This window comes from Lathamus discolor, chromosome 16, assembly GCF_037157495.1.
Source record: "Lathamus discolor isolate bLatDis1 chromosome 16, bLatDis1.hap1, whole genome shotgun sequence".
Taxonomy (NCBI): domain Eukaryota; kingdom Metazoa; phylum Chordata; class Aves; order Psittaciformes; family Psittacidae; genus Lathamus; species Lathamus discolor.
The window spans coordinates 2,292,765-2,315,602 of record NC_088899.1 but is presented as its reverse complement, the minus strand read 5'-3'; the positions used below and the strand labels follow the sequence as shown (position 1 = coordinate 2,315,602).

Here is a 22,838-nt window from a genome sequence, read left to right as displayed (position 1 = left end):
AGCTGGAGCAGGGCTGCAGGGGGGGTCTCCCCAGAGCGCAGCAGAGGGGCAGGATCCCCTCCCTGAGCTGCTGCTCACGCTCTGGGGGTGCAGCCCAGCACAGGGGGGGTTCTGGGCTCAAGCGCTCACTGAAGCCGGCTCATGGGGAGCTTCTCATTGACCAGCACCCCCGAGCTGTTGCTGCCGGGCTGCAGCGCTCCGGAGCTGGCAGGGCCGAGGAAGCCCCGGCCCCGCGGGGCGAGGCGAGCCGGGACCCGCGGGCGGCGCAGAGCCCTCAGCGGAAGGAGGCGGGAAACACCTCACACAACCGCACAGCAGCTGACGGCGCCGGGGGCACGCACGTACGTAGTTACGTAGGTACTTACGTATCCACGCACGCACACACACACTCCCCCCTCCCTCCGCGACGTGGAGGCCGGGTGGGGGGGGGAGCGACGACGTTCGAAAAATGCCCGAGGCCTCCCATTGGCCAGCGGCGCCGCCTCGCCCCGCCCCCCCGCTCGCGGCAGCCACACCCCCGCCGCGGCCCCGCCCCCGCCCCTTTGCCCCGTCCCCCCCCTTCTCCCCCCCCCGCCGGGTCCCTGCCGCCATTAGAGGGGCCGCTTTGTGTCCGCTGGTGAGTTCCCGCTGCCGGCGCCGCGCCGGGGGCCGGGCCGGGCCGGGCCCGATAGGCCGCGGGGTGGTGCGTGTGAGGCGCGGCGGCGGCCTGGCGGGGCCCCGGGAGCTCCCGTCAGCGCCGCGCCTCCTCCCTGACAGGCCTCGTAGCGGGGCGGGGGGGGGGGGGTTCTGTCGTGACGGGTCGCGATACGCTGCGCGCATGGTGAATGCCGCTGCGGGGAGCGCGGCCTGCTCATCCCCTCACACACACACGCCTCTCGGCCCCGGCCAGGCCTGAGGCGGCGGCCCCGGGGCCTTGGTGCGGGCCTCGGCGGCCTTCACAAAGGAGGTGCGGGCCTCGAACCGGCCTGCGGGCAGCCGGGGAACGCTGGCGGGGGGGGGAAGGTCAGCGGCGGGGGGGCCTGGCGCGGTGCGGCGTGAGGAGTAACCGCTGTTTGTAAACTTAGGAAGGGCCTTTCCCCTGCGGGCGGCTTCCCGCCTTTTGCTTCCTGCCCGAGCTCACTTCGCCAGAGGCCGCGGAGGTGCTGCCGCGGCAGGAGAGGCTCTGCCCCGGCCGTCGGTGTGGCTCTGCCGCCGCAGAGCCGCTCCGCATCCCCCCCGCTGTGGTTAGGGGTGCATGCGGGCCGAAGCGTGAGCCTGCCAGGCCTTCCTGGGGTGCTCACAGCCTCGTTAAAGGATGTCAGTTATCCTCCTCCCCTTACGGCACGTGCCTCTCCGTGGAGAAGGGTATTAAATTCCAGTGTGGAATGGAGGGGTTTCCCTTCTGGGTTCGTCATCCTCACTGCCGTTCTGGGCTTGGTTTTTCAGTTAAAAACGTGGAAAAATGGGGAGGGAAGGAGCAGCTGATGTAAAGTGGTGTAGCCCTTGTTAGACCAAAGCTTACTGTGGTGAGAACAGCTCCAGCCCAAGTCCTTCCTACCTGGATTTTGTTTTCACTGTCACTGGTGGTCTGTAAACCCTGGGGGAATTCTCAGACTGTGCTGCAGGGGAGGAAAAGCTGGATAACGTGGGGTTATTGGGGTGTTTCCTCCTTTCTAACGTGGAACAGGGCCTGGCAGCCTGCTGCTATCTGTGGTATTTCACAGGTTGTTCTAATGGGAGTTTAACTTGACTGCTGAGTTACTTCTGGGTTCACAAGTGTGTTAGTTCTCAGTCCTTATCTCGGGCTTTGGAGTAATAATTGCACTCTGACTTCCACCCATGTGACTTTGTTTGGGTTTACTGTAAATAGTAATTTTAGCATCTTTAAGACAGTTGGCCGGCAGTCCTTGGCAAGCAGCTGTTGTACTGAGGCTGGAACAGTTCTGAAGTACTCCTGTTTGTAAACAGTGTCACACTGATAAGCTCCTTTGTGTGGTGTTTGTTTGACTGACAAGAGGAAGGTCTCACTGGTGAGTGTCTCTTTAGTTTGAGACTAGAGGCGTTTTGATGGACTTGCCAGGAAAGCATTTACCTTCCTCCGGAGGGACTTGAAAAGGATGGTGGGCAAAGTGGGAAATCCTTGGATTTTCCCCCCTTGGTTGGGAGTGGGGAAAAAATCCCCACGTAATTTCTTTTCCAGGCAAAGAGCTTGATGTATATGTCTTGTCAACATCAGGCTTTTTGCAGCCTTTCTCCCCTTGACCTGCGTGTGCCTTCTAATTCATGAACTTCTCAACATGTCACACACTGTCCTCAGGTAGAAGCTGTTTGAATTGTTTTTCTTCAGAATATCTTTTTCTGCTGTGTTTTCCCTTTCAACAGAAACTGATGTGTGACTCTTTTGTCAGTGTTGTGTTACAAGTGACCCAGGGTTCTCTGAGGATTTTAACTGCTATAAGAAAGAGTGAAAGAAATTTTACATTGATGGACTCTAATAGGAGGTGTGAGTAATTTTATATAGATTGTGAGGAGATCACAGCTTTTAAAATGTATGGGTTTGTACTACAGAATAGTAAGTGATGGCTGAATAGGTAACAGTTTGGAAGGAAGGTTTTTCTAGTGGCTTTATCCATCTAAGCAAGGGGGATGTGGTCTGTCAAAGGTTTGTACCCTGGTATGTAATGTTAGCAGCCTACATTTTCATTGAGGTGTCAGTGGTTTGCCAGAATTCATCATGGGTCTTAGAATTAAGATACTTCATCCAAGGCAATAAGATACCCAGCAGTGGATTTTCATGTTGGAGTAGTTTTAAGTTGGTGACCTAAACTTGTTCTAGAGTTAAAGCTGAGCCCTGTGCACTCTGTTTCATTCCTTAGCTGCTTGTGTCAGTGGCAACACATGGAGAGGCTAGATCAAGGACCATACTAAGCCAAAAACTGTTGTCCCACAGAGTGTGATGTCACTGTCACAATCCTGAGCATCAGTGCAGAGGAGGATTATGTTTAGACAGCAATGTAAGCAGAAATTCTGCTTCATATTAATCCCTTAGCTGAAGTTTTTGTGAGTTTTTAGGTAGATGGTGCATAATTTAAGCTGCATGGGGCCTGGCTTGGGGACGTTGAGGAAAGTTCCTCTGTGAAAGATAATCCAGGCCACAGAAATCATCTGCTGTTACTGTCTTCTGTATAGGTCCAAGACTGATGCAGAAAGAATCTGAAACTAATAGTGGACTTTGTATTGAGCTGGTGGTGAAGAAGAGTGGAGATGAGGCAAGGGTTGTTACTTCTGTTTTAATAAACAGCTGTTGAGATGGATCTAACTTTGATTTACTGCTGTTACACCCCATCAGAGATGAGGCACTGAGCTCAGTCCCAGGTGGGGAGGCAGAGCATCAATCTCACTGTGGCAGAGTGCTTTTCCCTGCAGTGAAAGCAGCATGTCTGTGTGCAGAAAGAAGGGCAGTGTTTGAGTTTTCCTTTGCTCTTTGCTTTGAAATCCAATGGGATAGGCGAAGTGTAAGTCAGGTTGCATTTGTGGTGTTTGGAGTCAGAGATCCAAATTCAATGCTACTCTTGAAATGAAGATGTGTCTTTCAGCTTAGAAAAATTCTCCTTTGGGTCTCCATGTGTAGGAGTGTGTGTGTTTGGATACTGGAAGTGTGAAAGATTTTCATTGTGCTTCCCGAATATACTTGGGATTTATTCCCTTTCTTCATGCTGTATAGGGAAGGAGTGGATGGAAATAGAAACTTTTAACACTAGTCAAACCGAAGAATTTCTTGACTGGCAAGTGATGAGCTATTGGATCTTTGTATTGGACCTTTAATTAAAGCAAGATGGTTTGTAATGCCTGTAGCAGTGTGGGGCTCCCATAGCCTATAACAGATCTCACAAGAGAGCTGTAAGTACAGCCTGTGTAGCTTAATCAGAAGGCACAGGATTAAAAAGTCAGCTTAACCACAACACCTCCCAGGAAATCGGTGCGACAGGGTTGCCATAAGGATCAGGACAAAGCCCCAGACTTGTTGAATGGCAGCAAAAGTGATGGGAATGCCAGATGTGAAACGGGAGGGAATTTCCGATCAGGCTGCCAAATAAGGATTAGAAGTGGGGACTAACTTGTATTCTGTCTTCAGTAAGATATCTTATTCCTCTGCGCATTTAAATGACTAAATACTACTGGTCTGACTTCATCCAGACCACAGGCAGCTCAGCGAAGTGCAGAAGCCAAAGGGAAGTCAGGCAGTGCTGGAGCGCCTTTGTGAACAGGATGTGACAGCAATCAACTGAGAGCTTCTAACAGATACATTCTATAAAACAGGTTTGTATCAAAGGTGTTCCTGGATGATGCATTCTGTGAGGATACAGATACTGAGGGTTCAAGAAAGGAATTTTCTACCTGAGCTGGATTTTTAGGGAAGCACTTTGAGGATTTCATGGGCCAGAAGCCTTGGAGAAATTGGCCTGCTTGCAATTTAGAACGTGATATTTTGACATGTTTGATTTGAATTTGCAAAAATAATCAACATTTCCTGGTTTGTTTGTTTTTTTCTGTAGCTTCTGAGGCGTATTTAAGTGCTCTTCTGCTCAAGACAGTGCTGTATAATAGTAGATAACTGTACAATAATCACTAGCCTGGTTTTGAAACCCAGTTATTTTGCTTTTTAAGCTTTTTTGATACTAAACTGTCGTTCTTGCTTGTAAGGTTGTTGGATGTGTACCCATTGACACCCTGCCTTCACATCTGCAAGAACACAAAAACTTCTGCAGCCCTTTTTGACCTGGTTTCTAAACCTGCATCATGTTCCATATACCAAGTCATGTCTAGAGCACATCAATCACCAGCGTACGTGTCATGTGACAGTAAGGGGATACCCCCAATGGCACAGGATGGGATTTGCTTTCTCATTTTTCCATTGCATATTTGTTTTCAGTCCTCTCAGCCTGTGCACCCTACCCCGAGTCCTTGCACCTTGGGGTTTCCTCCAGCCTGACGGGTGCCTTACTGTGTTTGAGACCTGGGGTTATCCTGAAATGTTTTCCCTCAAGTGAGAATGAGGTCTGAGAAAAGCTGGAAAATCTTACGGCAGCAGAAATTCCTGGAGTCAGCCAAACTATGCCTCAAGTCTTATGTTGTTGTGTCTGTTATATTGGTAAGGGGACTCCACTCTTCTGGAATATTACTTATAATGCATGTGTCTCACCTCAAGCCTCCCTTTTTTTATCCCCTAAGGATGTGCTGATAGCTCAGGAGGAAATTGCTATCATTTTTCGTAATAGCTTGTGGAAACCTATCTGAACCTTTGACTGCATCTCCCATCAGTGGCCACTCTGAGCTGGGAGTGGCCACCATTCCTGCTCGTCTAGAAATCCTGAAAGTTTAGGAGTTTTGTTGCTTATCAGCTCCTTGCTAGATTACCATTGAATTACTTGTTTGGAGTGCCTAGTTCACAATGTCTGAGTAATGTCGAGTTCAAATGGCCTATAGGAAAATGAGTGTGAGTAGCTACGTGGGGAGTTACTGTCTGTACTTTCAAGCAACTTTTGGAAGGTTGGTATCTCAATGTTTGGTTCACTGCTGATGTGATTATTTTTATCCTGACAGTCCATCAAATTTGAGTATATGTGACAGTTCCCAAGAACCACCTTGAAAACCCACAGCCTCAACTGATGGCCTTGTCCTGTTTTCCAAGCACAATATTTGCTTGACATAGGTGCAAATGCAGAAGCCAGCATCACTTTCCAGTTGTGTATTGCTAACAGTGATGCTTGCAGTCTGTGGTACACATTTAAAGATGTCTTGGTTATCTTTCACATGAAATAGGGTGTCCAGGTAACAGTTGGTTTGGGTGACTTTTCCATTCAATAAATCTACCATTTTATTTGGAGGGGGTATGAGAGTTTTCCTGCATCACTGTTATAAAACTGTCTAGTATTTTGCTTTATCTTTGTGAAAAACTAAATTCAGGCCTATTTGTGGTTGACATTTCACACCCTGTCCAGAAAACTACTTTTGGTCCCTTTGCAGGAAGAAACAGGCTGAGGAAGAGCAGTGATGCTTTCACAAGGTAGTGCTTGTGACTTTGCCGTTTGAGAATCCCATTGCTTTGAAGTCAACAGGAGATGATCCTCCTGCCCCTTTGGTTCCCTTAGCCAGTGGAGCAAACGATCCACACGTGGAACATGGAGGGAATCAACAAGCTCCTGTTTGGGTCACTGCTGGAAGTTTTTGCTGGGTGATGGCTTTGTACATGCGTTAGGAATTGTGCTGTGTTACATTTGCTCTTGAGGGCAGCAACACTCAAGTGAGATCTAAGCAAAGGATATGTTTTTTAGAACGTGGAGAATTTGGAGTCAGAGTTGGGAGCACTGTGTTTTCATGTATGTGACATGCAGGTCGCAGAGTTTTAAACAAACTCCCGGCCCAGGTCAGCCACAGTGCATGCTTGGATGTGTGTGTTAGTATTCCCAGGGAAAGCGTCTGTGTAGCCCCCAGCTGATTTCCTGGAGGATGGATGTGTAATTGGTTGTTTTAGGACTCACTTCAAGATGCTGGCGTTTTTTAAAGGGCTTCAGGCTGTGCTTGTTAGGAAAAACATTTGGGATTGAGCTGGTGAAAGCTCATTTTTCCTCTCACTTTCTGCACTTGAGTGAGGAGGAGCCCTTAAAATAGGCTCCAAAAAGGCTGGGCTGTAGTTTGCATGTTCTCATTGGCTATTAGCACTTTTTTCCCCATCCTGAAATTCCATGAGAAAGCTTCATTGATCTCATTTAGCTTGGTTTTGGCATGTAGTGTGTTCGGGGTTTTGTTTTGTCTTGGAAGAAACCATTGTTGCTGTTACACTCATCTGCCTCTGCTGCTGCTGGGACACAGGACGTGCTGTTTTTCAGAGTGACTGTTCAGTCTCACAGGAGAAGTTGTAGACATTGCAGGAGCAGATTGAGGTACCTTTAGCTGCCAGAAGCACTGTGGTTTGAAGATGGCCAGCTAGGGAAATGTCTTCTAGAGTATCTCCTGTAGAAATGCTGCCTAGCAATGTGTTTGGTCCTCCTGCCATCGGACTGAAAGGAAAGTGCCTTTGTTGTGCCATAGGTGTGTGCAGCTGATGTGACACTGCACCCTCCTGCAGCAGCAGTGGATTTAGTTTATAGTTTACAAGTTTGGGGAGGAGATCTTGTAGATACACAGTTGTTGTAACCAGGAGCAGCTCTGCTCTGGAGCCAGGCTGAGAGAGCTGGGCTGGTTCAGCCTGGACAAGAGAAGGCTCTGGGGAAAACTTAGAGCACCTGCAGTGCTTAAAGGGGCTACAAGAAACCTGGAGAGGGGCTTTGGACAAGGGCCTGTAGGGGCAGAACAAGGGAAAGGCTTTGACCTGCCAGAGGGGAGATTGACATGAGCTCTTAGGCACAAGTTCTTCCTTGTGAGGGTGCTGAGGCGCTGGCACAAGGTGCCCAGAGAAGCTGTGGCTGCCTCATCGCTGGCAATGTTCAAGGCCAGGATGGACACAGGGGCTTGGAGCAAGCTGTTCCAGTGGAAGGTGTCCCTGCCCGTGGCGGGGGTTGGAGCTGGATGAGCTTTAAGGTCCTTTCCAACCCAAACCAGGCTGGGATTCTGTTATCACCAGTCCTTGTAAACCATCATATCTTACCACACCTTCCCCTTTGGCTCCTCTTTCACTGCCGCTGGTTTCTGAATGGAAGCTACTCACAGCTTGGAGTTTTAATGAAAGTGCTCTGCTCAGATGAGCTGGGATTTGGTTTTCCTGAGAAAGTAACTGAGGTAAAGAGAATCCCTCTGATGGATTGAAAGCCCCCACTGCTGAGTAATAAGAGAACTGTGTTTTGGGGCCAGAATGTGGAGTAATTGAGATGGTATTGATGTGGTACAGGGCATCCACCCCTGGAGGGAAGAATACAGTGTGAAGTGCTGAAACTGGTGAAAATCATCTTGAAAACAGTGCCAGGAGTGATGTCAGGTCTCATTTAAGAGGAAGACCCACTAGGGGAATACCTATTATAAGTGAAAATTTATGTTAAGTGCCTTCCTTCTCATGTGAGCAAAAGAAAACATCCAGAATAGCTAGAAACTGGGAACATTTGCTTTCTCTGTAAGGAAGGGGAAGGCAGCCTGGAGGAACAGGGGAGAACAGGTCCAGTCCTGGTTTGCCAGAGAAGCTTTGCTTCTCAGGTTTTTAAAGGGGGTTCTGAGAACCCCTCCTTGGGAGAAACTGATGCAGTCCCATGGTCAACAGGTAAGAAAATCTGTAGAAGTGTAAATGGTAGTAAGGGGTGAGACCTGGTGAGGGTTAGACTAAGCTTAACCCATTCTATACCCATGACAGTGCGTGTGTTTGGAGGAGGGTTTTGTAAAGCTGAAGTTTTACTGTAGAAGGTCTGAGACTGCTGGTTTGAGGGTTGTTTTCTTCAGAGACTCCTCCATTTCTCTGAACTGCATGGGTTTAGTTTGGGAAGGGCATGGTTTGGGTCCCAGTGTGTGTATTTTCTGCCTAACAAATGTAACACTTTAATTCCTTAGGCTGTTAGATGCTGGATCAAGATGTCAGCTCCTGCTTTTACCCACAGTCAATGACTTGTTTCCTCCATGCCTCACTTCAGGCTCAGTGCAATGTCTGCTTTTCATGAATGCTTTCTGTTCATTTAAAGAGCCTTTTTACTCTTTCAGATCTGTTTTTATGGAGCAGGCTGCAAGTCTGGCTTTACACCTTTACCATTTCTGCTACATCCATAGCTCCCAAGTCTGCGTACATGTTTTAGCCTCTTTGTTGAATGCAAGTGTTGATTGTCAGTTGTGTTAGTCATAAGCTGTAAGTCATTTACTCTTCTTTTCTTTTTAATCTTTACTTTGTTAGATACATGGACGTAGATGGTTTGGTTTTGTTAATTTTCACACCACATCTTTTCTGTACTTTAGGTTGACTCCTCACTGCACTGTGAAAACCATTAGGAAAAGGTCCTTGGGGTTAAAACCTGGGGCTCCACAGTGTTACCTGCACTGGGGGCTAGAAATTTATTTAAATGGCGACTGATCTGTCTGAAGCTGAACCCGTGCATCATAAGGCGCTTCCACTCTTAACGGGAGCTCAGCTCATCCACACGGACAAGTTAAGTGAGGTAGGGGCTGGCCCATTCTCCAAGCTTGCCCTTGGATCAGTCCTTGACTTCCAGTCCTGCTGAAGGTTACTCAGTGCTCTTTCTCCCCTGCTCATAGGCAACTCAATCGGGAGTCTACTAACCCCTGTAGGCGCTCTCCTTCCCCTTCCCTGCTTTCCCTGAGATGTTGTGTTTAGCAAGATCCTCAAATCTCCTTTAATGTGGAATTGAAAATAAATGATTTCTTTTGTAACTGTAAAATGGGAAACTCTCCTTTCCAAGTATGCTGGTTTGAGGGTCTTTTAAAATGCTGAAAAATCCAAATGTAACCAGAATATCTCTACATATGCTGCTTTGATTTACTTTAATTCCATTTCTAAACCCTTCTGATTCTTTACAGTATCTATCCTGATTTTGTTATGCTTTCCATAGAAGGTTGAAGACGACACAATGCCCATCCGCCGCTCCGTGAATTCTTCTCCCCGAGAAACCCCTCCCAAAAGCAAACCTGCTGAAGGTGAAGAGATCAAAGCAGGTACAGTGATAATTCTACAGTGGATTGTTAATGTATATCCAAACATAAGTTTGTGCTCTAACATTCCTGAAAAACCCTACTGCCAAGACTAAAATATTCCCGATGCTTAGCTCCTTTCCACAGGCTTCTCCTAGATTATTGGGAAGTTGTGTTTTGTAGCCACTTTTCAGTCTGACCCATTCATTTTGTCCTTCATACCCTGTAGCAAAGTGCTGACACTCCAGACATGAAAACGTAGCTAAATAAAGGCCCTTTTAAGCTTGCACATTCTTTAGAGTAAAGGTAAAATTTGTGAAGTCTCAGTAGTGTCAGGAAGGTGGCTTGAGATTGAAAGGTGGAGTTGATGAATGGAAGAACAATGTATTTAGGGGTTTATTCCTAAACAAGAGGATTTTACCGCAATGTGTCATAAAATCTAGTCTGATATTAACGTGTGTGGTCTTAGCAGCTTCACCTCAGTTTCTCAGGATGTGTCATTTCAGTATTGCACTCAGTTTCACTGACTTTGTCCTCTTTGCTGTCACAAATAAATCAGTTACATACCAAACTACCTTAATACATTGTGGGTTTTAAATGCATGATGTCTCCATGGGAAAACTGTGCACAGGAGCATGGTGGGAGTATTAAGCTCCTTCTCAGAGACAGAGAACCTGTGTAGAACAGTGATGGTGGACAGTTATTTATCCAAAAAGTGGGTAATGGCAGTTTATATGCACCTTATTTAGTAGGCAGCCGAGTCCTGTTCTCAGCTAAATATGCCAGTTTATTTGCTTGGGAAGGTGATTTCTGGTTGGATTTGATCCTGCTGATAGACAAGTGCTTCTGTCAGTGCATGTGCAATCTGAAGCTTTGCCAAGTGTGGAAAAATGAATTGAACGGTTAGAAATCCTTCAGGTGCCACAGTGTGTGGTGCAGGAACAGCAGTGTTTGAAAACAAGGTGGGTACAAACAGAGCTGCTTCTATATATCTATCTACATTTCTGGTAGAGATACATGGTTTGCACATTTATGAGTTTAAAATGTATAAACCTCAGCCTAGGGGAAAGCCATTTCCTCCTCCCATCCCCACCCAGGCATCTCTGATGACAGATGATTGCAACAGTAACTTTGGAGTTAAGAGGGAAAGACGAGGGAATTAGTGCTCTGTGAAAAGCTGCATGATGTTGTTTGACATTATTCTGGCATCCGATGGCTGATAGCACCTTATTGAAGCTCCTCTCAGTAGTTTTGTTTACTTCTTAAATTGCATTCAAATCATCTGTTTAAACTGGAGAAAAGAAATTGTCTGGAGGGAAATAATTTTTGGGTGTGTTCTTAAGCTTTTTATCACACACCTCTTCCCCCCGCCCCCTTCCTGAATAAAGGCTCATTTTTGGCAGTATCTTGATGCATTATCCTGTCTCTTTAGATGCAGAAGTCACCTCTGAGGAATCTGCCTCTGTTGGAGAAGAACAAGAGACTGAAACCCTGCCTGCTGCATCCAGTGAAGCAGAACAGCCAAAGGAACCTGAGACTGAAGGGAAGGGGGAAACCAAGCCCTCAGAAGAAACCAAAAAGGAGTAAGGCTCTTTCAGCTTAGTGCTGAATTCGGGGAGTTGGGTAGGGTTCTGAACAAAATTAGGCTTTAAAGGTGGAAAAGATGTCAGGAGAGATGGGGAAAATAGGATGTGTCCCTTAAAAAGGCGCTTGTATTTCTCAGGAAGAAGCTACCAGTCAAGTGTGTCTGCTGTTCTAGAGCATGTGCGAGACTGAATATCCAGACAGGGTCTCTTTTTTCTAGTAGAAACACCAAAATCTTCTTTAAATTATTTTCAGTGTCAGATGTTGTGGAGTTGTTGTGCTGCTGTTGGCTTGTTTTACAGTGTCTCGTGTCTTAGTATTGATTTTTGTTCCTCCAAAGTGAGAAGGATCAGTCTAAGGAGAAGGAGAAGAAGGTGAAGAAGACCATTCCTGCCTGGGCTACCCTTTCTGCTAGCCAGCTAGCTAGAGCACAGAAGCAGACTCAGATGGCTGCCACCTCACGTCCCAAAATGGATGCTATTTTAACTGAGGCCATCAGGGTAAGCAGAAGACAAATGTTTCTTTTGTTCATCTGTCGCAAAGCAGAATAATTTGTGTGCCTAAAATTCACATTTCAGCTTGCTGCTGGTACAGATGATAGTGCTTGCTGTCAGCAGGAAACACTGTGAGACACGTGTGCTTCTGCTTGGAAGCCCGTGGAGCTGAAATGTGAGTCCATGATGATGATGATGAGATGCCCTGTAGCTTATTTCTTTGTTTAGAATTTGTTTCCTCCCTCATTAGATTATTAGAAACAGGGAGGATGACATAATCTGCTTGATTGCTGTCATCATTTAATTTGGTGTGCCTTCGAGCCACACTTAACTTGATTTACCTTGATTAAGCCATCTATTTGATATGTGCTTTATTCAGCATTAACTTATTCTAATTCAAGGCAGATGGAGATACTGTAAACTAGCATTCCAGAGTGGTGTTGGGGTGGGTCTACTGTATCCCTCCTGCTTGTAAGAAGAGCCCTGTGCTGTTGTAGTTGTGTTGCTGCTCTCCCCTTGAGGCTTGGTTCACACGTGTTGCCTTCACAGCTGGCCTGGATTCTACCCACCTTAATTGCAGGATGGCCTTTCCAGCTGCTCTATCTTCAAAATGTGATCTTCAGCTTAGACTTTTTGCTGGTTTGCTAATGTGAAGCCTCCATCTTTTTAAAAACACAGAATTGTCAACTTGTTCTGACTTAATAACTCTGACGTTAGTGCACCAACTTGCCAGTTGTGCAGCAGTGGTTTGCCAAAAGGTGACTGTATTTTGTAGTACTATTTAGTGTTTAAGCCATTACATGTAAGTGCTGCAGAGCAGAGGAGTGATTGACATGCACTTGCTGTGCTGCTGTTGTGTTGTCTGCTCTTTAGCTTAAGTATTTTGTTAGTTATATTTTATCCTCTTGAGGCATTATGAGGAAAAGGCCAGCCTGGCATTCTATGTTGGTGTGCTAGCCTGTATGCATCAGTTCAATTGCTGTTCTCCAGTCCCACAGCAAGATCATTCCAGTGCAAGTGGTTTCTGCTAATGTTCTGCTTCCATTTCAGGCATGCTTTCAAAAGAGCGGTGCATCCGTTGTTGCAATACGCAAATACATCATCCATAAATACCCTTCCCTGGAGCTGGAGAGGAGAGGCTATCTGCTAAAGCAAGCCTTGAAAAGGGAGCTGGAAAGAGGAATCATTAGGCAGGTAAGAGTTGCTTTGTGGAGCAGCACTGGACGTGGTGTTACTGAACAGGGTTCTTAAACTCTGGTAGCAGGACTTTTCTTCCTCATGAAGGTTAATCAACCTGTTTCTCCACTTCGTTAGATACCAACAGGATTTCACTGTTATTCTGTCAGTCAGACACTTTGCCCAGTTGTCTTTTGTGCAATGTATGACCGTTTCTCAGTGTTGTATCATACAGCATTGCAGCTGCCTTTGTCTTCAAACTCAGTCCAGCACTGTCACTTCTGCAGCAGCACATTTAGCACTAATGTATGCTTGCGATGTCTGTTAGGATGTTATGGTTTGTTGTTAATGTCTGGCTGTAGTTTCTGATCTTACTGAAGTTTTAGTGGGTTCTAACAGGCCTCTGCCGTAACAGCCCATCACCAGGGTGACAGTGCAGTCAAAATCTGTGTAATGATGTCAGTGAGTCTCTTTCAGGTTTTTATTCTGAGTTACTTTGCTAAAGACTGAAATGGACTTTCTTTTGAACTAGGTAAAAGGAAAGGGAGCTTCTGGCAGCTTTGTGGTGGTGGCTAGTGCAGGAAAATCTGTTCCAAAATCCAGAGACAGAAAGGTAAGATGGATCATTCTAAACAATACTCTGAAAGATCTTGCACTGAAACACATGTATCTTACCAAAGGCAGCTTAACCCCAACCCAGACAGTATTCTCCTTGCTGTACTTTTCTTCCCCATGTACGGTAATTAAAAAACCTGTTCATAAAATCAGAACCAGAAAGTTAGTTTTAGAAATTAAACCAAGTAGAATAATCAAAATCTTAGTTTTAAAATGTTTACATTAAACCCCTAGGCTTTGGTTCAGAGGCAGAAAACTGAATAACCAGGAAGCTCCTCTTCTGTCTTTACCTGGTAGAGAGAGATGCCTCTCAGGTATTGTAAGAGAGCTTTATGCTACTGCTGTCTGTTCTATCTGTTGCATGGATAAATGGAAGACTTCAGTCTTGAGGACTGTCAGGTGAACATTTTTCCATGAGCTGTGAGTGCAGAGGGAGGAAGAAGACAGTGTCCTAAGGCTTCTGGAAGAAAGCTGCTGATGTTGGGTGTATATTGCTCTGAGGTAGTACTATGTGATATGGGAGGGGGGTGGTCAAGCCTAGTCCTCACACTGTTCTCCACTCTCTGCTGCACTGGGTGTATGAAATAAGTTTCTAACACTGTGGTTACAAAACAGCCAGAATTGCTGATCCCCTTGCAGCTTAGATGGATGAACCCAGAGAGTATTGTAATGTATCTTTTCACTTCTGGGGACACCAAAAGCCCATACTTGGTACTAGGAAACAGGAGAAAACTAATTGCAGTGTAACTTTTTAAATAGAGCTCACTGGCTCCACAAGAAATTTGAGCAAGACACCTGACAACTGCTAACACATCACTTTTATTGTCTGCAGCATATCAGTATCTTTGTTCCTAGTTACTTTCTCTGTGTTGCAGCAAAACAAACAGCTTGCTTTTGTTGGTGGTGAATGCAGCTAGCAGCTGTCGGGTGAGCAGCACCCTCACCCCTTCGACTGTTTGCAAAGCTGCTGTTCAGCATCAAAACCATTAAACTTCAGCACATTTTCCCACTGTCTTTTCTGTATAAACAACAGACTTTATTTTTTCCTGCTCATGCCCTCCTCACAGTAATAAAGGGATGGAGGAAAATACAGAAGGGAAAGTTGGCTTCAATCAGGATTTCATTCTGTCATCTAAAAACCCACTCCTGTTTAAGGTATTCATTTTTGGGCAGATGTAAAAAGCCTTTGGTGGGGTTTAAATTTCATGGCAGTGTGTAAGATTTTTTCACTCGGGTCAGAAGGGCAGCAGCGGAAAGTGTGTGTAGAAAGAGGAAGGAAACTAATGTAAAAATACAGATGTTGTTAAATACTGAGCGATTTCTATTTGCAAAACTATCCAGAGACTCCTATGAAAATTCCGGCCAAATTTGCTTGGTTTTACTTAAGCTGCTAAACTCTTTAAATTGTTAGAGAATTGCCTTACAGAACTTGATTTTGCAGATCTGTGTCCAGTGTCAGGAGCACTTCTCCCCTGTGCATTGCTGCTTCAGATACCCCAGACTTTTAGGCCCCACTGATGAGTAAAGTGTGTGTATTTCAGAAAAGCACTTCTACTTCGGCTGCAGAGCAACAAGTGAAGCTGGAAGATATCCTGCCACTGGCTTTCACCCGCCTTTGTGAGCCGAAAGAAGCTTCTTACAGCCTCATCAAGAAATACGTGTCTCAGTATTACCCCAAACTCAAAGTAGATATAAGGTAGGTGCAGGAGTATGCTGTGGTATGCAGAGCTGCAGAGGAGCAGTGATATACAGCCTTCCTCTGGCTTTGCCTTGCTTCCCAGTGATCCAGTTCAGTGTTGCAGCAGGCAGGTGGTGCTCTGCCTTGTAGAGCCTGCAGGAAAACTTGAGGAAAAGCTGTGCCTTTTCCTGCATCCCTCCACACCCAATCTTTGTTCCTGATGCCAACATCAGCGTTGACTGTGCACCTCCACCCTTAATCAAAATGAGCTCCCTTTAGCTGCGGGGATGTGAAGCCTCTCCCTGGGATCTTGTCCCTCTTGGTTCTGGATGCCTTAGCTGGCATGTGCTTACAGTAGGCTTTAAGCTTGCTTATATGAAATGGGTCAAAGCTTGTGGAGGAAGCAAATCTAGGAAAGTCATGTGTGCCACCTCTTGCAGGGGCCTGTACTCAGTCCCTTGTTGTCTGTGAGCTGACTCATTGCCCACCGACTCCAAATGTGCTTTTCAAAATGATTAAATCCTCCCAAGTGGAGCTTGTCTGTTTCTGGATGCAGTGACACCAAGGAAACGTTGCAGTTCAGTTTCCACTAACGTACATTGTTTTTCTCATGTAATCAGCACTTGCTGACAGATCTCTATTTAAAATGCCTGTAGGTAGGCAGATACCACTCGTAAGTACTGCTCTGCTCACACTCTGTATAAAGCCTTGTTTCTCTGTTTGTTTTTGAAGCTGTCAGTCTGTGTGTGTGTCAGTAAAGCTTTATCTTCCTGTATTTCAGACCCCAGCTGTTGAAGAATGCCCTCCAGAGAGCTGTAGAGAAGGGCCAGTTAGAGCAGATCACAGGGAAGGGAGCGTCTGGGACATTCCAGGTCAGAGCCAGAGTTCATCTTGTTTTGTTGCCTATACTGACCACAAGCCTTGGATATAAGTTAACACCCCCTCTTCCCCCCACCGCAGTTTCATTGGGTACACCTTTCTTTAGCAGCCTGTCATGTTCAGGAGTTGTCCAACTATGAAGCAGTAGGACTCTTATTCTCCTCTGGGTCTACATTTCTGGAGCAGCCCCCCCTGCCTTCCTTGCTTAGCGTGTTCCTCACGCTGCTTCGGCTCTGACTCATTAGCACAGTAGGGGAGATGGTGGGGTAAGCTTTCCTTTCCATCTCTTATTGTGGGTGCAGTAGGTACCCCAGATGCCTGCAACTCTTTGTTCTTGTGGATGTTCCACAGAAGTCCCTTGGGTACATTTGGTCTGGGGGATGGAAGAAGAGCTGATTTATTTCCTTCCCTAAGTGATAGGCCCTTAGATTGCCACATACTTACAATGTATTTGGGGACTGGGACAATATGTTACTGATGATAAGCCCTCTAGGCCACTTGACTAGGCCTGTCCTCCCAGTTAAAGCTGGGAGAGCAGCATTCCCCGTGCCGTGTTTAATGTAAAACATATCTGTGCTGATGCAGGAGCGCCGACCCACCTGGTGCAGAGGAGCTTGTCCTGACCTGGTTTGGGAGAATTTTGTCTTGATGCTTTTCTCTTCCTCCTTGGAAAATAGCTGAAGAAATCAGGGGAGAAGCCCCTGCTGGGTGGGACTCTGATGGAAGATGCCATCCTGTCTGCTATTGCGGCCATGAACGAACCGAAGACCTGCTCCACCACAGCCCTCAAGAAGTATATCCTGGAAAACCACCCAGGGACCAACTCCAACCTCCAGGGTAAAGTACCGATCTGTGTGATGCTTCTCTTTTGCATGCTGAAAGAGTCCTGCAGCTGCAGATGTGTCTGCGCAGCACCTTCAAAGTATTCCATTGAGCTTGCTGGGGAACTGACAGCTGCTCAGCTCTTTGTGCTGCAGATATGTTCAGTGGTTTTAATTCCCATTAGCTCCTTTCAAGCCTGACAAAGGCTAGTTTGAGACATAATGCATGTTTCTCTTGTCTGTAGCACGTTCCCAGGAAAGGGGAATAGTATTCAAGTACTTTTATTGTTCTTAAATCACCAAGTTGATTTCATCTGTCTGTCTCTATTTTGAAAGGCTGCAGCTTGGCATAAATGCAGTTCCCAGTTGCTTTTTAGTTAGAGAAGTTGCACAGTCTAACTTTTAAAACATTCGCAGGCACCCCTCTCACAGATTTGCTTGAGGTCATTCTTTGGCTCTGATTTTTAAAAGGTCAAGCAAGTGAGGAGAGAAACAATCCTGTTGTATTTGGAAAGAGATTTGGCATGTCTTTGTTCTCAGGCATGACTCTAATGTCTGTTTTGGCTTTTGCGCTAGCAGAAGCAATACTAACAGACGCTTTAAATCAGATGTTTTAATGGTTTATGTGCATTATTTGGCCTGAGCCCCACTGCAGTTTATTGACCAGTGCTGGAGGTCATTTGAAGCAGGATGAGCTCGCAGCAGTCTTCACTAGAGTCAAACCTAGAGGTAGATGAGTTTGTTGCTGTGGTGTCGTGGTTCTGGTGCCATTTGTTAAGACATGGGCTGGAGGGAGGCTGCTGATCCCACACTTCACCTGGAGCTGAAGCACAGCAGCAGCACATCTGTTTGACACAGGGCTTACTGATGTCAAGAGAGCGCAGGTTCCCTCACAGCAGCGTGGGCTAAAGAAGCTGCCTGAGGCCTTATGGCAATTAGAGACTGATGTCAAGTCTGACTTCTTCATCTTGGGGAGGGGAGAAGAGTTTGCAGGCATCCTAAGCCCTTGCATGATTTTTTTTCAGGAGCATTGGAATTCTTCCTGGTCCTCAGAGGCCTATGCTCAGCCAGCCTCTAGTGCTTGTCAGTCTTGCAAGTCACATAAAGAAATTTCAGCTTGCAATCTGTTGTTTTCTTTCCCTTTCTGTTACATAAAGGAATTTTGATGATCTCTGCTCTGTTTTAAGAGCAACCAGGAGAAGATCTGGTAAGATGTAAAAGCAGGCCAGTGCACACTGCAGAGCCAGTGCTCTGCACTCTTCTTCCTTTTATACCTCAGAACTGGACTTGACTGGAGTCAAGTGCTATTTATCTTTGTGCTGCTATTTATCTTTGATACAAAGAATAAAACCAGCCTTAGGGTTTGTGTTGCTCCTGTTTTATGAAAGCACAGATTTTTAAAGAGTTCTTGAACTATGTGGATCTAAATGTTGCAACAGTAGTGACTTCATGGATAGGATCAACTCCATTAGCTGTGCAGGCTCTTCCAGTGCCATTCAAAGTACAGTATTTCAGCAGAAGCAGCCTGGTGTAAGTATGGCCTTATCCCAAAGGATTCTCTTGCTGTGAAATGTCAGTGCTTGATAAAAGCCTGTTTCAGTAGTGTGGAATAAGCAGTTGGAGCAAATACATTTGCATTAATTGTACCCACAGCTTCAGGTGACTGTTCAGCCACTGGGTTTCTTTGTATTTTTCCATTTCTCAAGTGAACCTCTTTGGAAGGTGCTTGAGGGCAGACTTGCTCTGCCCTTTGGTTTCGGGGGAGCTAAATATGAAAATGGTCCCTCTAATTCAAGCTGCAAATGGTTTACTGGTTTTGAACTAACAAAACAACTTCAGCCCTTTGCCAAAGATCCTCTGTACTTGCACAGGTTTGGTTACAGTTCTTACGCAGTGCATACGGAACAGAAGACTGGAATAAAAAGTGCATTTGTCCTATGTCTAGACCAGGTATTTTCCCTTTTAAAAAGCAAAACAAACACAGACTGGGGAAAGATGCATCACATTTGACATTTAGGGATACAAGGAAGGTAAAACCAGGGTAAAAACACAAGTCTTTGAAAAGCACTTTGGAGAACAGGCTGTAGAAAGTTGAGATTTGGGTTAAATTTGGACAGCAGTAGTTCCATACCACTACTGATTGCATTTATGAAGGAGCACCCTTTGATGGGGACATCAAAACCATGCACTGTTCCTGACTTCATCCTTCGGAGAATTTAAAGCCACACTTACTAAGTGCTCTGCAGGTGTCCTAGCAAAGGAGACTTCATCCTGACTCTCCAGCTCTGATTTTAGAGGGCTCTGCAGGGAGCAGTAAGGTCAGATAGGTGGATAAAAATAGTAACAACCTTCCTCTGATTTTTTTTATTTGATTTTTATTTTCACAGTGCATCTACTGAAGAGAACCCTGCAAAAATGTGAGAAGAATGGTTGGATGGAGCAAATCTCTGGAAAGGGCTTCAGTGGAACCTTTCAGCTTTGCTTCCCTTATTATCCTAGGTAAAGAGCTTGGCTGTTAAATAATGTTCAGGACAAATGTTGAGGAGGTTAGCCAGGTAACACTGCAGAGGTTCATCAGCTGACCTGTTTACAGGAAAGTTTGTGGAGGGTTTAGTAACTGCTGAACTGCAGCATTCACAGAATCCCGGCCTGGTTTGAGTTGGAAGGAACCTTAAAGCTCCTCCAGTTCCAACCCCTGCCACGGGCAGAGACCCCTTCCACTGGAGCAGCTTGCTCCAAGCCCCTGTGTCCAACCTGGCCTTGAGCACTGCCAGGGATGGGGCAGCCACAGCTTCTCTGAGCACCCTGTGCCACCACCTCAGCACCCTCACAGGGAAGAGCTTCTGCCTAAGAGCTCAGCTCAGTCTCCCCTCTGACAGGTTAAAGTCATTCCCCTTGTCCTGTCCCTACATATCACCCATACTCTAGATAATGCCGTTACTTGGATGTCTGACTGTGAGTGAACATAAAGCTAGCAAGGAAGCAAGGGAAGCTTTCAAGGGCAGTAAAGGTATTGGGCTCAGTCTTCTCAGATCCTCTGTCATGGTGCTTTTATCGCAGGATGGAGGCTATTTAACTGTTGCTGTGCTAAAACAAGTTCATGTGAGCAGGTAGTGTGGTGGTGTTAATGCAAGGATGCTCACAATTTCTTAATGCTGATGTGGAGGAGAGGTGGGAGGAGGGAAGATGACCTAGATAGCTATTGTGAGACTAAAACAGCCTCTCTTCTGCTGGGAATGTATATTGTGCTGGGCCACGTGGAGCCCATGGATGGTGACTTAGTGTCCCACAAAGAGCCAAATGGAAACATAGTGATTAGAAAAGTCTCTGCCAGGGTTACCAAAGGCTTGCTGGAGTCTTATCCTTAATAGCAAGTCACACTGTGACATGAATCCTCTTGTAGCCCAGATGTGCTCTACCCAGAGAAGCAGCAGGATGAGGACTCTGAGGAATCTGAGGAGGAAGAAGACGACGAATCTGAGGAGGAAGAAGAATCTGAAGAGGAAGAGTCTGAGGAGGAAGAGCCACCACCAAAGAAGAGGTATGGCCACATGAGAGAGGAATGGGCTTGTTCAGATGATACAAGTGACTCTTGGTTTGTCTCCTGGTGTGGTTATTTATCCACAGGGCTGTTGCTCAGAGGTGTTGGATGATAGGAGTTTCTGATACTGCTTTGCTCCAGAGATACTCATCTCCCCTATTCCATAGTTTGAAGCTTACCTCTTTTTTTCCTCCAGATGAGAAGAGAGCCTGTATTTATTCCTTGTATTGCCTTTAGTCTTCTGAAGTCGCTTTTTGTGCTTTACAGAAGTGTGACATTTCACGGAGGACTTTCTGTTTTTACTGTTTCCTTAGGAAATGTTTTCCCTACTGTAATATTATTGCAGTCCTGTAGCCAGATACGAAGCCAGCCTTCCTCAGAATGTGGATTTAACATGAGTGTTGGTGGTTAAGTGATACAACTCCATTTAGAGAGGAAAGTGGTCAGGCCTCTGAACTGTTCTGACAATTGATTTTGATTCATTGTCATTATTTGTATGTTCATATCCCAAACGAAGGAGGTGGTAACCTCTCTGGCAGAGCACCTTGGGCACTGAGAAGTGCTGAGCGTGGCGAGATCTGCCAGAGGAGTTGTTGCTCTTTGGGATTTAGGTAATGAAATGTACTGCTGCATAAAGCAACACCCGTGGTAAAGGAGGAGGATGCCAAGATGCAGATTGACGACCGCAGCTCTGCTCTGGGTACCATTTGAGCCTTCACTGAGCTCTTGTGCTGTCTCTCTCTGACAGGATGCAGAAGAGGCCACCCCCAAAATCACGGAGCAGGGCCCCTCCGATGAAGCGAAGAGAGTCCAAACCCAAACCAAGGAAAACCCCCGCCGCCAGCCGGGGCAAAGCAAAGCCCCCCCCCAAGGTTAAAACCCCTGCTAAGAAAGCCAAACCAGCAGCCTCAGCCATCAAGAAACCCTCTGGTGGCAGCTCTTCTAAGAAACCAGCAGCCAGTGGGAGGAAGGAGGTGAAACCCTCTGCCAAGGGCAAATCCACCATGAGGAAATCTCTCCGGGCAAAAAAGTAAAACGTTTGGAGTGTCAGGGAATGCCATGGTCAAATCCACAGTCTTGTTTTCTAAGTCGAACATGCGTTTGTATTTTAGTTCTGATGCTTCAACACTTCTTTCAATGGGTTTTTATTATTTTCGTTTTCTTGAATGATGGGGGGGGGAAAAAGCTGCAACTTAAATCAAAGCTACCCGAGGAGTTGTCAGAGCTCAATGCCGGGCCTCGTGCCTGCCCCTCCCCTGGAACAAGTCATCTGTCGTTTCTGCAATAATGGTAGGACTTCTTCTAGGGCATATACAACCTGTACATTTTCTGGTGTTCCTCTGGGTTGGGGGCTGGGGAGGGGGGAGGGTTGGCTTTTAAACGTTCTTCAAAGAAGATCTTTATATCTTTAGCCAGCAGGAACAGGATGATTGGGGGAATGTGATTCTTAAAGAGAAGGTACAAGGGCAAAAGAGTCCTCCCTAGATCCCCTGCATTACGAGGTCCTTATCGCTTCTGTGAAGAAGCAGTGTATATACAGCACTTGCACTGAGTCCTGGAGGTGCTGCTTTCTGCTCGGCTGGTAGAGGGGCAGGCTGAGGAGGTGGCACATTTGGCTCCTTCAGACCAGCAAGGTTTGTTTGATGGTGAGTCAGATCTTCAGTAATCACCTCCTGCAGCATCCACTGATCGTCTGATGCCAGAGGGGGCTCCAGAAGGGGTAGTTCTCGGTTAGGCGGGTGATTTGAATTAGTGTTTCCACGCCACATCTGTTACCTTAAAACCAAAACATATAAAAGTCTTCTTGAAATCCAACTTTCCGATGTTTTTAAGAGATGAAGAGCCTGAGTTTGGTCACCTCTTGTTTACCCTTTTTTAAAGAACAGTTGGAGAGCTATACAATTGCTAATGTAGAGATGTTGATAAGTGAAGAACATGCGGTTTGCTAAAATAAAATGAAACTAGATTCCAGGCCTGCTCTGTGTGTCCTTTTTCTTCCTCGCCACAGCTTCCTCCTCCTGGAACTGCAGAGAGGAGGGAATTACCATCAGCATGGATTGCTGCAGAGGCAAATCTTTGTTAAAAGCATTTTGCCAGCGTGAAGGAGTGGGGCTGCTTTAGCCTGAGCACTGTAGCTCCACTGACTTGTGACCTTTCTCTTCCCTGGTTTCTCTGGAGGCAAAGGTGAGCAAGTAGAAAGCTCTGAACCTCTTACTGCTTCTCTTCTTCCTCTGCCCCCCATCAGTGGCCAGTGGGGAAAGAAAAAGACCAGATGAAGTCATCCCCTGCTCAACAGAGCAGCACCTGCAGTCAGAGCACTCGCTACCTTGTCCTTGTGCACTGGTGATTCCAATGTGACCTGACAGTTTCATTCACAGTGCTTTGGGAAAGAACTTTGCATGTTCCATGCTGAGAGGAGTGGCAGTACCTCTAAAAATTGAATGCAAAAA

General features: G+C 46.3%; 1 protein-coding gene across 3 annotated transcripts; it reads left to right on the top strand.

The window, feature by feature from the left end:
* The first annotated feature begins 515 nt into the window (after positions 1-515).
* On the top strand, positions 516-22,359 carry HP1BP3 (heterochromatin protein 1 binding protein 3). Of its 3 annotated transcripts, none has more exons than XM_065696281.1 (13): positions 516-616; positions 8,911-9,110; positions 9,525-9,624; positions 11,033-11,183; positions 11,525-11,684; positions 12,729-12,872; positions 13,387-13,467; positions 15,011-15,165; positions 15,929-16,019; positions 16,704-16,863; positions 19,235-19,346; positions 20,251-20,388; positions 21,137-22,359. In XM_065696281.1, exons 2-13 carry the CDS (start codon positions 9,015-9,017, stop codon positions 21,420-21,422), a joined length of 1,674 nt encoding a protein of 557 aa, XP_065552353.1. In that variant the 5' UTR covers positions 516-616; positions 8,911-9,014; the 3' UTR covers positions 21,423-22,359. The 3 variants fall into 3 exon arrangements, with proteins under 3 accessions (XP_065552353.1, XP_065552350.1, XP_065552351.1); XM_065696278.1 differs by having other exon boundaries at positions 9,522-9,624; XM_065696279.1 differs by lacking the exon at positions 516-616 and adding an exon at positions 4,195-4,299 and having other exon boundaries at positions 9,522-9,624.
* Positions 22,360-22,838: the final 479 nt, after the last annotated feature.

What these genes read in the sequence shown, in the direction of transcription:
- HP1BP3 (XM_065696278.1), top strand. Translation starts at nt 9,015, where the DNA reads ATGGCGACTGATCTGTCTGAAGCTGAACCCGTGCATCATAAGGCGCTT. An exon ending in TTTTAACTGAGGCCATCAGG is followed by an intron (nt 11,685 to 12,728) that starts GTAAGCAGAAGA and finishes CTTCCATTTCAG; the next exon opens with GCATGCTTTCAAAAGAGCGG. An exon ending in CAAAATCCAGAGACAGAAAG is followed by an intron (nt 13,468 to 15,010) that starts GTAAGATGGATC and finishes TGTGTATTTCAG; the next exon opens with AAAAGCACTTCTACTTCGGC.